The 14,498-nt window shown below is 47.5% G+C and overlaps 1 protein-coding gene across 6 annotated transcripts in view; it reads left to right on the forward strand.

The window, feature by feature from the left end:
• Positions 1 to 14,498, forward strand: part of grik4 (glutamate receptor, ionotropic, kainate 4) — a 262,496-nt gene that overhangs the window by 163,540 nt on the left and 84,458 nt on the right. For all 6 annotated transcript variants that reach the window (XM_086215336.1, XM_086215335.1, XM_086215338.1 and 3 more), the window contains one exon: positions 10,206 to 10,371. In XM_086215336.1, coding sequence (XP_086071462.1) covers positions 10,206 to 10,371 — 166 coding nt within the window. The remainder of the gene's footprint in view (positions 1 to 10,205; positions 10,372 to 14,498) is intronic.

Consider the following 14,498-nt stretch of genomic DNA (forward strand, 5'->3'; position numbering starts at 1 on the left):
CTTGCAGCTCTATAGATCAGTGCTTGCAGCTCTATGGATCTGTGCTTGTAGCTCTATGGATCTGTGCTTGTAGCTCTATGGATCAGTGCCTGTAGCTCTATAGATCAGTGCTTGCAGCTCTATGGATCTGTGCTTGCAGCTGTATGGATCTGTGCCTGTAGCTCTATGGATAAGTGCCTGTAGCTCTATAGATCAGTGCTTGCAGCTCTATAATTCAGTGCTTGCAGCTCTATGGATCTGTGCTTGCAGCTCTATGGATCTGTGCTTGCAGCTCTATAGATCAGTGCCTGTAGCTCTGTAGATCAGTGCTTGCAGCTCTATAGATCAGTGCCTGTAGCTCTATAGATCTTTGCTTGCAGCTGTATGGATCTGTGCCTGTAGCTCTATAGATCAGTGCTTGCAGCTCTATGGATCTGTGCTTGCAGCTCTGTAGATCAGTGCTTGCAGCTCTATAGATCAGTGCCTGTAGCTCTGTAGATCAGTGCTTGCAGCTCTATAGATCAGTGCCTGTAGCTCTATAGATCAGTGCCTGTAGCTTTGTAGATCCATGCTTGCAGCTCTATAGATCCATTCGTGCAGCTCTATAGGTCAGTGCCTGTAGCTCTATAGATCAGTGCCTGTAGCTCTGTAGATCAGTGCTTGCAGCTCTATGGATCTGTGCCTGTAGCTCTATAGATCAGTGCTTGCAGCTCTATAGATCAGTGCCTGCAGCTCTGTAGATCAGTGCTTGCAGCTCTAAGGATCAGTACCTATAGCTCTGTAGATCAGTGCTTGCAGCTCTATAGATCAGTGCCTGCAGCTCTGTAGATCAGTGCTTGCAGCTCTATGGATCTGTGCCTGTCGCTCTATAGATCAGTGCTTGCAGCTCTATAGATCAGTGCTTGCAGCTCTATAGATCAGTGCTTGCAGCTCTATAGATCAGTGCCTGTAGCTCTGTAGATCAGTGCTTGCAGCTCTATAAATCAGTGCTTGCAGCTCTATAGATCAGTGCTTGCAGCTCTATGGATCTGTGCCTGTAGCTTTATAGATCAGTGCTTGCAGCTCTATAGATCCATTCTTGCAACTCTATAGATCAGTGTTTACAGCTCTTTAGATTAGTGCTTGCAGCTTTATAGATCAGTGCTTGCAGCTGGTATAGATCAGTGCATGCAGCTCTATGGATCTGTGCCTGTAGCTCTATAGATCAGTGCTTGCAGCTCTGTAGATCCATTTGTGCAGCTCTATGGATCTGTGCCTGTAGCTCTATAGATCAGTGCTTGCAGCTCTATAGATCAGTGCTTGCAGCTCTATAGATCAGTGCTTGCAGCTCTATGGATCTGTGCCTGTAGCTCTGTAGATCAGTGCTTGCAGCTCTATGGATCTGTGCCTGTAGCTCTATAGATCAGTGCTTGCAGCTCTGTAGATCAGTGCTTGCAGCTCTATGGATCTGTGCCTGTAGCTCTGTAGATCAGTGCTTGCAGCTCTATGGATCTGTGCCTGTAGCTCTATAGATCAGTGCTTGCAGCTCTGTAGATCAGTGCTTGCAGCTCTATGGATCTGTGCCTGTAGCTCTATAGATCTGTGCTTGCAGCTCGATAGATCCATTCGTGCAGCTCTGTAGATCAGTGCTTGCAGCTCTATGGATCTGTGCTTGCAGCTCGATAGATCCATTCGTGCAGCTCTGTAGATCAGTGCTTGCAGCTCTATGGATCTGTGACTGTAGCTCTATAGATCAGTGCTTGCAGCTCTATGGATCTGTGCCTGTAGCTCTATGGATCAGTGCTCGCAGCTCTATGGATCTGTGCTTGCAGCTCGATAGATCCCTTTGTGCAGCTCTGTAGATCAGTGCTTGCAGCTCTATGGATCTGTGCTTGTAGCTCTATGGATCTGTGCTTGTAGCTCTATGGATCAGTGCCTGTAGCTCTATAGATCAGTGCTTGCAGCTCTATGGATCTGTGCTTGCAGCTCTATGGATCTGTGCTTGCAGCTCTATAGATCAGTGCCTGTAGCTCTGTAGATCAGTGCTTGCAGCTCTATAGATCAATGCCTGTAGCTCTCTAGATCTGTGCTTGCAGCTGTATGGATCTGTGCCTGTAGCTCTATAGATCAGTGCTTGCAGCTCTATGGATCTGTGCTTGCAGCACTGTAGATCAGTGCTTGCAGCTCTTTAGATCAGTGCCTGTAGCTCTGTAGATCAGTGCTTGCAGCTCTTTAGATCAGTGCCTGTAGCTCTGTAGATCAGTGCCTGTAGCTCTATAGATCAGTGCCTGTAGCTTTGTAGATCCGTGCTTGCAGCTCTATAGATCCATTCGTGCAGCTCTATAGGTCAATGCCTGTAGCTCTATAGATCAGTGCTTGCAGCTCTATGGATCTGTGCTTGCAGCTGTATGGATCTGTGCCTGTAGCTCTATGGATCAGTGCCTGTAGCTCTATAGATCAGTGCTTGCAGCTCTATGGATCTGTGCTTGCAGCTCTATGGATCTGTGCTTGCAGCTCTATAGATCAGTGCCTGTAGCTCTGTAGATCAGTGCTTGCAGCTCTATAGATCAGTGCCTGTAGCTCTATAGATCTGTGCTTGCAGCTGTATGGATCAGTGCCTGTAGCTCTATAGATCAGTGCTTGCAGCTCTATGGATCTGTGCTTGCAGCACTGTAGATCAGTGCTTGCAGCTCTTTAGATCAGTGCCTGTAGCTCTGTCGATCAGTGCTTGCAGCTCTATAGATCAGTACCTGTAGCTCTATAGATCAGTGCCTGTAGCTCTATAGATCAGTGCCTGTAGCTTTGTAGATCCGTGCTTGCAGCTCTATAGATCCATTTGTGCAGCTCTATAGGTCAGTGCCTGTAGCTCTATAGATCAGTGCCTGTAGCTCTGTAGATCAGTGCTTGCAGCTCTATGGATCTCTGCCTGTAGCTCTATAGATCAGTGCTTGCAGCTCTATAGATCAGTGCCTGCAGCTCTGTAGATCAGTGCTTGCAGCTCTATGGATCAGTGCCTGTAGCTCTGTAGATCAGTGCTTGCAGCTCTATAGATCAGTGCCTGTAGCTCTGTAGATCAGTGCTTGCAGCTCTATGGATCTGTGCTTGTCGCTCTATAGATCAGTGCTTGCAGCTCTATAGATCAGTGCCTGTAGCTCTTTAGATCAGTGCTTGCAGCTCTATAGATCAGTTCCTGTAGCTCTATAGATCAGTGCTTGCAGCTCTATGGATCTGTGCCTGTCGCTCTATAGATCAGTGCTTGCAGCTCTATAGATCAGTGCCTGTAGCTCTGTAGATCAGTGCTTGCAGCTCTATGGATCTGTGCCTGTAGCTCTTTAGATCAGTGCTTGCAGCTCTATGGATCTGTGCCTGTAGCTCTATAGATCAGTGCCTGTAGCTCTGTAGATCAGTGCTTGCAGCTCTATGGATCTGTGCCTGTAGCTCTTTAGATCAGTGCTTGCAGCTCTATAGATCAGTTCCTGTAGCTCTATAGATCAGTGCTTGCAGCTCTATGGATCTGTGCCTGTCGCTCTATAGATCAGTGCTTGCAGCTCTATAGATCAGTGCCTGTAGCTCTGTAGATCAGTGCTTGCAGCTCTATGGATCTGTGCCTGTAGCTCTATAGATCAGTGCTTGCAGCTCTATGGATCTGTGCCTGTAGCTCTGTAGATCAGTGCTTGCAGCTCTATGGATCTGTGCCTGTAGCTCTATAGATCAGTGCTTGCAGCTCTATGGATCTGTGCCTGTAGCTCTGTAGATCAGTGCTTGCAGCTCTATGGATCTGTGCCTGTAGCTCTATAGATCAGTGCTTGCAGCTCTTTGGATCTGTGCCTGTAGCTCTATAGATCAGTGCTTGCAGCTCTTTGGATCTGTGCCTGCAGCTCTATAGATCAGTGCTTGCAGCTCTTTGGATCTGTGCCTGTAGCTCTGTAGATCAGTGCTTGCAGCTCTATGGATCTGTGCCTGTAGCTCTATAGATCAGTGCTTGCAGCTCTTTGGATCTGTGCCTGTAGCTCTATAGATCAGTGCTTGCAGCTCTTTGGATCTGTGCCTGTAGCTCTATAGATCAGTGCTTGCAGCTCTTTGGATCTGTGCCTGCAGCTCTATAGATCAGTGCTTGCAGCTCTTTGGATCTGTGTTTGTAGCTCTATTGATCAGTGCTTGCAGCTCTTTGGATCTGTGTTTGTAGCTCTATTGATCAGTGCTTGCAGCTCTATGGATCTGTGCCTGTAGCTCTCTGGATCCGTGCTTGCAGGTTGCCAGGCCAAATGCATCTGTTCCTCTTGTTCTCACAACACCATTGATCTCAGTGACGTTCATATTCAAAAGCAGGAAGAAGCCCTTTGATTGCATCAGCCCCCGCCCCCCCAAACACACACATAGTAGCTTCGTCGTCTCATGTTGAGACCATATTCCAGGCAGCTCCTCCTGCTCAGCTCTCCGCCAACTGCTCACTGAATTCATGTGCTGCCATTTTCCTTCAGTGAGCTGAAAGTCATTGAGAACGTCTGCGTCTTTTGTCTCCCCATCAGCATGTTTGTATTTACCTAGACTGCCAGGTTCTCCCAAGATTTGTTAGGCAACTGTTTGCCAGTGTTGGTGTGAAGTTGGGCTGTGCTATGTTGGGGCGGTGTAAGTCAAACATTTGGCCAGATTCCCAGGACTGGATTAAGCCTGCTGTTAGATTAAAAAACCAGCACTTCCGATCAAAGCTCCCTATAGGACATGTTGGATCCAAAAATACTGTTTTTTTCACGGCTCATGAACACACTTGCAGTGAGCGTTTAATACCCTGTTTACTGGTGAGGGTTGCATCATTAATCAGGTTGGAGGTCTGAGACTGAACCCAGATCAAATTAGTGGCTTCTTTTCTAATTCCCACCACTAACAGTCGCACACACGGCTGGTGGCCAGCAGGCGACTGCGTTGCTCTTCTTACACAGGGACTTTGCCCTGGAACACGCCAGTGCAGCGAGGAACAGGCCTCTCTGGAGAAAAAGAACTTTTTTCTTGTTGAACAGGCTAATCAATGAGATAGAGATCTCGTGGTCAATGTTCCACTTTCCTAAAAGGCGCCATGGGATCCACAGCTCATTTTATCCTTATCACTGGTCTGCTTGGGCTCTGACCGCAGGGACCAGTGCAGGCTCATTACTACCACAAATAGAGATCTGGCCACTGAGGCTCACCGGGACGAGCAGGCCGTTGGATGGTGGGAGAGCAGAGTTGACGCAGCCTGTCGGTGGCCCATATCTGATCTCACTCCTTCCTCTTCCCCCAAGAGATTTTTATTTTGTGCTTTTTGATTGCAAACAACTGGTCTCACAGGTGTGAGAGGGGATCAGGTGGCTGTAATAGATCCATAATAGCCTGACACCTGCCCCTCGCTCCTCCTTATCAGCCCCAGTCTTGCTTCCAGCCTTGGCATCACACTTGTTGACTGATGGGCTTCGTCTCCACCAGCATCTGTTCTCCAAAGCTCCAACTATATCTCTAGCTGGGCTTCATACCAGTGTTTCCAGTAGCTGCAGGCTGCCACCGTTGGATTACTACCGTCACCACTCCAGAGCAGGATAAACTCATGGACCTGCTTGTCCTCGCCGGTGGACCTCAGAAGCACCGCAACCTTTCCTGGTGGTCTGAGGCTCAAGGTTCTGCCAAAATCAACTTCAATCACACAAACACTCAGAATGTCTTAGATGTCAAGTTTTCTGGCCTCACCTCCCTCAGACTGTGTTCCAAGGACACTGTGTGCTAATTGTCTACGTGTAATTTAACGTGGAATGTAAATGAGTCTTTTCAAATATCACTAATCAACGTTACCAACGGTCTTGCAGTCGTGCCTGACGTGTTTCACAAGCCGTAAAAGTGCCGTGATAAAGACTTTTCTCATCATGCCTCGGCTCTCCATATGGCCCCTGCGCACATCCTCTCCGTCACCTCTCCTGATCGGACCCTCCAGCAGCCTCCTACTGGGGCCAGGCAGCGCAGTCGTGTGGCTGCTCGTCATCTCAGCAACTGGGGCGGCCTTGTTGGACTGGATGGAAATTAGCTTCCTCCTTCGCTTCTCCTCAACAGTTTCTCATCTGAAGCTGCAGTTCATTAATGTTACTCAAATTAGTGCATTGATATAAAGCGGTGGAGAAGCAGGGCTTTTTCCACCACGCAGCCAACAGCGCGTCACAGGCTCGGCAGTTGGAACATATGCAGGTTGATATTATTCCTTGTTGCTGCTAATCCTCTCGGATCACAGTGCAATCCTGCTGTAATTAAGGCAAGAATGTTGTAAGCATATTGTAATAGGGTTGAGGTTTTTACTGCCAAACAAAGGTGACTTCCTGTGTGTGTGTGTGTGTGTGTGTGTGTGTGTGTGTGTGTGTGTGTGTGTGTGTGTGTCGTGCTGCATGACAGAAAGGCTGGCAGGTTTGACAGACGTTTAATGAGGAAGCTACCACAGGACACAGGCTTTGCACAACACGCACACACACGCGCATCACATAGGCCTGTGCGTGCGAGCGCACACACACACAGCTGTGCCTCTGAGGCTGGGCTCGACAAAGATGCTTGGCCTTTCTGACACTCGTCAACGGAGGAATTTTTGTTCAAACATTTTGTCTCTCAAATGTGTTGATGTCTAAACTGAAAGGTACGGGGCTGCATGGTGGTGCAGTGGTTAGCACTGTGGCCTCACAGCAAGAAGGTTCTGGGTTCGAGTCCCGGCTCAGGCACGGGATCTTTCTGTGTGGAGTCTCCATGTTCTCCCCGTGTCTGCGTGGGTTCTCTCTGGTACTCCAGCTTCCTCCCACAGTCCAAAAACATGCAATTGGGGACGAGGCTGATTGATTCTCTAAATTGACCGTAGGTATGAATGTGAGTGTGAATGGTTGTTCGTCTCTCTATGTTGGCCCTGCGATGGACTGGCGACCTGTCCAGGGTGAACCCCGCCTCTTGCCCGTTGACGCTGGGATAGGCTCCACCCCCCCCCCCCCCGCGACCCTTAATGTGTAGGAATAAGCGGAAGATGACGATGGATGGATGGATGAAAGGTACGGGCCCATGAATGTGAGCTGGAGCAGAATATTCCTGACTACATGACTTGTCATGTCATTCTGAGTGAACACTGTTCAAGCAGAGTTTCACTTAACCCCACCAGAAGTCAGAGAACCAACACAAACCAAGTCGGTGTAGGCAGGCCAGTATTTCACAAGCGTGTGGCACCAATAGAGCCTGGCCCCAAGCACATCAGCACATACTGATAAAGGCCGCTTCCACTTGATTCAGACTTCACTACATTTTACTCTCATTTACAAGTCATTTATTCGTCTCACCCTGTTGATTTTTTTTGCCTTATTAAAATGGAAAATCACAGACAAAACTGAAGGTCACCTTTGATCAAATGGTGAACGCTGAGATAGTGAGATAGGCACTAACATGGGCAAAGCCACTTTTGGAGAGTCAAATTATCAACAGCCTTTAATCAACTGCTAGTATACAAATGTTTCTGACATATCAGTCCTGGAAGTGGGCCAGTACTCATCAGCACACAGAGCCGGTGCTCCTGTGTCACTTTTGCCTGCATATTGACTCGTCCCGCTTCTCTGTGAATGATAGAAGTAAAATATTCATGCAAGCAGAACACAGACAGTGAAACGATCAGAAGCTCTCAGATAAAGACGATAAAGCAAGCAGGTCAGTTCATGTAGAGTCTGATATGACTGCAGCTGTTTATTGACCAGCTGTGGAGATGAAGCTGATTCTGGAAGAAACTGCTGATCTCAGAACAGCTGGAGTAACATGCTGGGACTTCTGTGTCTCGTAGAATTTTGTTCTCAGCTGTTGTTCCAGTGACGCGCGTCACTGAGCACAACCATTCTCTTTGTGGCAGGGACAGAACCGGGCGTGGTGAACATTCAGGACTCAGTCCAAGCTTGTTGGGAGTCTGGGAGATTTGTCTTTTTAATTTTCAATTTTCAAACCGAGTGGGACGACACATAAACCACCAGCTGATCCAAAATCATCTGAAACACAACCAGTGCAGTTGAAGGCTGCTTATTAAAATCAGATGAGCTCTGTTAGTTTCTAACCAGGAGCCTTTTACCTCTACTCAGTATTATTTTGATGAGTTGTAAATCTTTATCTCAGACCTACAAAAGACCTCATGCTGATATTCTGCAGTGAGGGGTGCTGGTCTGGAGAAGAATGGAGTCCTGAGAATTACTGGCTGAGTCCATGTTGGATGAAGCTGCAGCTGAAGCTGTTGTCAAGCTTCATACTGAGTCTTTGAAGCTGGCCTGCAAGTACACATGTAGGAAAGATTTGTCTCTTTTTATTTGTGGGATTAATCGACCAGTACAGAGACTGATACTAGCTGCTGGTTGCAGATAAGAAGTCTGGCCAGCGACTTTGATGCGGCTGACATCTTGCTGTTAGTAATGTGGAGATTGATTTTCTTTCCTCTGTGTACTGCTGCTTCGACTGCAGTCTCGGCTCAAAATACTTTGTCACTCTAGCACATGAAGAGGATCCTGACTGCTACAGGTAAACAACCAATTAATCATGATGCTCTGACCAGAGGGAAATCTGTGAGGGTGAGATTCCTACATGACATCCTCTCTGCTCACCTTTCTGAAATCTACATTAGCCTATACACTGTCTTTGTGAGTGCCAAATGATGTTCGACATGTTTAATTTTTTGAAAAATTGTGCGGATAAAGGGATAGTTCACCAGAGAAAGAAGTGTATATTAATGAAATAGCCCAGTTTATGTAATGTAGTGAAATGATGAGTATTATGTGAACCACTTTGTGCTGCACAATTTGATGATGAAGCAAGACTCCGAGCCAACTAATATTCCCATGATGGCAGTGTTTCCAGAACTAGCGCCAGCAGAGCAAAAGGTTGGAACAGGACATGCAAGTGTGCACGCGGTGTGTGAGGCGGGTTTCAGGCAGCACCACAACGGAATGCAAGCACAGACCATAAAAGGGGACAAATGGAACCAGCAGTAAACAGTCTGGGGTCCAGGAGCAATGAGAGGAAAGAAGTGAGAAATTGTACATTAGAGTAGCAGGATGACGGGCATGGCGAGCAGGGGCACATTTCCCCGGTGTGGTGTACCACTATCACAAGCTTTTTGGGCTTCTCAGGATTGAATGGCGTTCCAGCAGGGCTGTCGGCACTGGCTGCACCTCCATCCATCCAGACACTCAGGGACTCCATTACACGCTGATGGGCAGGGATGGAAAACCAATCGAGAGGATATGGGGACGAAGGGGGGAGCAATGTATGGCTGCTGAGAACCACACAGACAGGCAATCTGCCATGATGAAGAGGCTCCATTCGCTGTCCTCCTCTCAGACCCGGCACGTCCTCCTGCATCCCCGTCAAGCCCCACTGCTCTGTGCTGAAATGCCTGACCAGCCAACACCTGCCGAACCCTCCGCCGTCTGGCTGGGAGCCCTGGCGGCATGTGTCTATGCACACCATCAGACGGAGGGCTGAAGCAGAGATTCATGTGCCGACCTCCCCTGACGTTGGACGGCACACCTTTTAGTACAATGAGGGTGATTTGATTGATTCATCAGTGGTGACTATGGGGAATACAGATATTTATAGTGCTACGGCAAATCAACACGACTGTTGGTGTCACGAAGGGGCAGGAAGAAAGGAAGTATTAATGATTCCTGGCTCTCTTCTGCTCCTCCTGTTTGTGGTCTTTGCTCTCCTTACTGGCAAAGCACACGCAGGTCATTAATCCAGTTCAACTCTCACCACGTCCACGTTCTGTTGAACCCAAACGGGCTGTCACTTTTGGACATGTGCTGTGATATTGATTTCTCTGCGCATCCACGTGTGAACATCCAGACATGCTGAGCTGGGGGGGGTTCAAAGCTCCCGCTCTCTAACACGTCTTTGTTCATGCAGGTGGAAAAATATGTTTTTAGATGCACACTTTCACTTAGAAGAGTAAACAATGTGACATGCATTCTGAATGTGCTCATTGCAGCTGACGCCTGCATTGTCTTTGCTTGCAAATTGTTTGAATTTAAAAGATTAAACAAAAATGTTCCTTCCTCTGCCTGCTGCCATTCTACTATTTTTATTCTGAACTCTAACCATTTTTTAAAAATATTTTGCTCATCTGCCAATGTCTGCAGCTTTTTTCAAACATGAATGAGAAGATAAAAATACAACTATTCTCTGTAAATTTTGAAACTGCATCAGACAGTTTGACTTCCTTGTGTCTGCAGGTGCCCTATGTGAAGGTGGCACCAGAGGACATTCTGAAGGTCCAGTTCCCGCGCTTCACCACCTTGGACCTGAGGCCTACCAACACCGACATCAGCCTGGCTGTGGCCGGCCTCCTCACCTTCTTTAACAGCACCACGTCTTGCCTCATATGTTCCCAGGCTGACTGTGAGTCCAGCGTTACCCCCCCCCCCCCGCATGCACACACACTTGGGGAGAACATTCTTGCACCACATTCCCCACACCTGCTGATAAGTGAGGACACTGGTAGTCACTGTTGGCACTGCGAGCTTCTTTGTTCTGTCAACAGGTGCAACAGCACACACTCAATCCCACCCTGTGACTCGCCCGCCGCCGGCTGAGTCTCACCATGACCGTGTGCTTCCTCAGTACCATCATCATCATCTTAGATCTAGACATTGACAGAGTCTCTGCTTCGTCTGTCCCTCCTCACCAGCAAGTGTCTTCAATACTTGGCATGATCGCCAACACTGGCAGCTGATTAGATACTACAAAATCACTTCAAGTGTTCTGATCTTGTCTTCAAAATAAAAGCAGTAGCCACCACACACATACACACACACACACACACACACACACGCGTGCATACACAGTATGACATGGAATGCTCATCCGTCCTTCTTCTTTCATTCCTCTCCTGTCATGTCTGCTCTCACACCACTGCGCTTCAGGTCCTGCTGGTGTTGATAAGAACTGAGTAATTCATGGTTACACTAAGACATACAGGCCTCTGCTATATGTGTGTATGTTGTTTTAAGCCAGCTGGTCTGTAAATGCGTCTGACTTTGAGTTGTGCAGATCCCGACTGATCTTCCAGACACAACTTCTGAGGCACAGGAGAGACAGAGAGGATGATTTTTGCATTGAGGGATCTGCCTGCCTCCTTCTTGAAGGCGCTTGTTAGATTGTAAAGCTACTAAACTGAATGACCTCAAAGGAGCTTGGAAATCCTGAAAAGTGAGGTTATTTTCATAAACAGACAAGGAGATTAAATTGTAGCGTGTTCCCCCCCACCCCCCTTTTTATTCCAACGAGCAGTAATTACAACTCGCTAGACAAAGACACCGTGACCCTGAGTGGCACCAGCCAACCTTTCTCCCAATCAGCACAAAGCTTTGAAGAGAAGAAATAGACGTGAGACATCAGCCGAGCGTCTGACAGCCTCCAGATAGCAAGGAGCCGCTTTGAAGCACCTCACCCTGCACACTTCTTCTTCTGGCTGCCAGCTGCTTTTCCCTCCAGTCTTCTCTTCCTCATGACCTTGAATCAGAGTTTGTCACTCAGCACCTTGCATCATTTATCAAACCCAAACTAGACGCGTTCACTATAATTTAGTCACGGTGCATTGATCCAGTGGGGGGGGCTAAATATATCCTGCATCAGTGAGAAGATGGAGGCTGTCCAGCAAGTGACGTGGTCACGTTGATTGCATTCTCAGTTGATTTTCTTTAATTCAGCAGAAGATGCAACAAATGGCACAATGCCGTGTGTGTGTGTGTGTGTGTGTGTGTGTGTGTGTGTGTGTGTGTGTGTGTGTGTGTGTGTATGTGTGTGTGTGAGACTTTGGCTCCAGCATCACAAGCCCCGCCCCTCCCCATTTGTGGGTTTGTAGCCTGCTGTCAGCGGCTCGTCCACATGTGCCGACATCATTAATCACCCGAGCCTGTGACAGCCTCATAGAGTGTAGCCAATTCATGAATATTTTGCAGTGGTAGCGGAGGGGGTGGAGCTGAGCCAACAGGTATGGCGCCCACCACGATGAACGTCTACCATCAAGGTGAGCAGCTGAATGTTCAGAGCAGTTGTGTGGGAGGCCTTTGGTGAATGAAAACAGGAGTCATCCACACACGTGTGTCGCTCCATCAGTGGGGAGCTGAGGGAGGGCACGGGAAGGACTGCAGCCTCAGGAGAGCCGGCTTCAGCGGACCAGCAGCCCGTTATTCCTGGGTCACTCCTCCATTCCTGTTTCATAGAAATGCTTCAACTACTACCACATTAAATCAGATTTCCACCGTCATCTGTTCAATTATACTAACATATAATGAGTACTTTGTATTCAAGTAAACGTTCCTGTCACTGGCGTGGCACAGCTCACTTGGTCTCATCTCTGGTAGCTGAAGTGGACTCCGTCCATAACCTGAACTCTGGGTCAGTGAGGCGACTGAAGCAACACGCATGTCCAAATGCAGGGGAGAGTCCAGATGTGTGATATCCTGATGTTGTTCAGGTGTCAGTAATCTGATGGTTTTACTGAATAAATGAGACCCTTGGCTTTAAAGACATTGCTGCTCGTTAACTCTTGGTGAGCCGAGGCTGTGAGGGGTCGTGTGCTTGCATTTGTCCTTGTTAGAGGAAAGTTTTCTCTTGGTCTTTCATCCTGTTGCAGCAACATGCAGCTTTCTTGTCCTCGTCTCATGGAGACGCATTCATTACGCTGTTGTGACATTCCAAGTTCAAAGACTGCATTTTTTTCTCTTCACATATTTTATCTTATTTCTTACAAATAAAGACAAAGTGTAGATGCCTTACGATGGGGGGGGGGGGGGGGGGGGGGTTCTCAAATTACCTGAACTCCACCTTTACCCTTTTGACATTTTCTGAAGAAGTCTTCCATGGTCATGCGATTCTGATCTTCCCAGGTGAATTGAGAAGCTGGTGGGACGGCGGTCTGGGTGACCCAGCTCTGAGGGTCTTGCCGATGTGTCAGCTAATTAAGGTAGAACAACACCCAGTGACGAGGCAGTGCAGGAATCTCAGTTTACTGTGAGGTGAATTCAGGGGGCAGCTGAGCGTGGACAAAATACTCCCAGTCAGATGAACAGCAGATGAGACGAGTACTTTTACCACTGGGAGTCTCACTTATTTACAGTACAAGCGGCATGTTTCATTTTGTGTAATACTAAAGCTTAGAGACACAAATGTGTCTAGTAGCTTTTCTCAGCTTGGACTAGCCTAGCCTAGCTTAGCTTAGCTCAGCTCAGATTAGTTGGTAGCCCACTAGCTCGAACTTTGCCGCAACTTCGTTACTGAGGGACACAAATCAGTTGACCTGGAGATGCTGCATCATAACTGCATCCATCTCAAGACTTAACAATAGAAAAATAATCAGCACACAAACACAACCTACTGACAATGCAATAATCAGTATGGAGTCTGATGACTACAGTATTTGCTAAGAAGTCATGAAACAGATGTACCGTTCGCATACCATCGTTCTAGCCCGATGACGTTAGTCGACCATGAATGTCTCTGGGAACAGCTTCATCCTGATTTGCAAACCAGTTGTCGTTAGTGCCTGATGCCGTTTTCCCTGCTCGCTGATGGAGGTGCTGTTGAAATGTTCCTATGATAAAATGGGGTTTTACCAGTTTTCATGAAATCCACGTGATTGACTGGGAGACCAGACTGAGGGTCACGACTGGAAATCAACCGAGCTGTAGTGAACAGATGGAGGGGCATTTAGTTCTGGTAGCAGCCGAGCCCAGATGTACATTTCACCGTAACCAGGACATAAATCAGAGGGTGAGTGCTGGGGGGGCAGCTCACAGAAACATATATTATTCACCATTCACCTTCCCAGATGTCAGCGTACGGAGGAGACATTCGTCTTCTTACCCCTCTTAAGCCTGAGCCCCTGTTACATTTTTACTCATTGTGGGTTCATTTTTCACTTATATATGTATATGTATATATGCATACTATATATGTAAATATGTAAATGTATACTATATATCTATATGTACATTATATGTATGTATGTGTACATATGTGTTTATTATTTATGCATGTGTACACGTGTATATGATAGGTTCTGTGTTTCGTCAGAGGAAATATGGCCCTGACAAACCTGCTGCTGGGTTTTCAAGGTGAGTGCTTGACAGAGTTTTGGGGTGGAGCTCTGTGCTGCGTTCACCTTCAGCACAGGTGGACTTTCACCTGCACAGCCAAAACATTCATCCCTTTTATTTTCCCTCCTGAACAGAAAAGGTGCTAAATGTGTTGACATATTGGCTGAACATGTGTACTAGAGTTGTTTCTCATGTACCAGAAGGAAATCAATCACTGCCTGTCCCTCTCCATGCGTTCATGTAGAATTTTAATTTGCATTTGATTAATACTAAATACAAAGTGGTGTCAGTTTACAGCGAGGCTTGTTTACTGAGCATTGTGGTGACTTCACCACAGTGTGTGAGCGTGCATGAGTGTGCGTGTGTGTGTGAGCGTGCGTGTGTGTTTGTGTGGGTGTGTGTGTGTCATGGCTGGGTTTTGTGGTT

The sequence above is a fragment of the Aulostomus chinensis genome, chromosome 10 (assembly GCF_037954235.1).
Source record: "Aulostomus chinensis isolate RoL2024-O1b breed Wild chromosome 10, RoL_Achi_v1.0, whole genome shotgun sequence".
Classification (NCBI taxonomy): domain Eukaryota; kingdom Metazoa; phylum Chordata; class Actinopteri; order Syngnathiformes; family Aulostomidae; genus Aulostomus; species Aulostomus chinensis.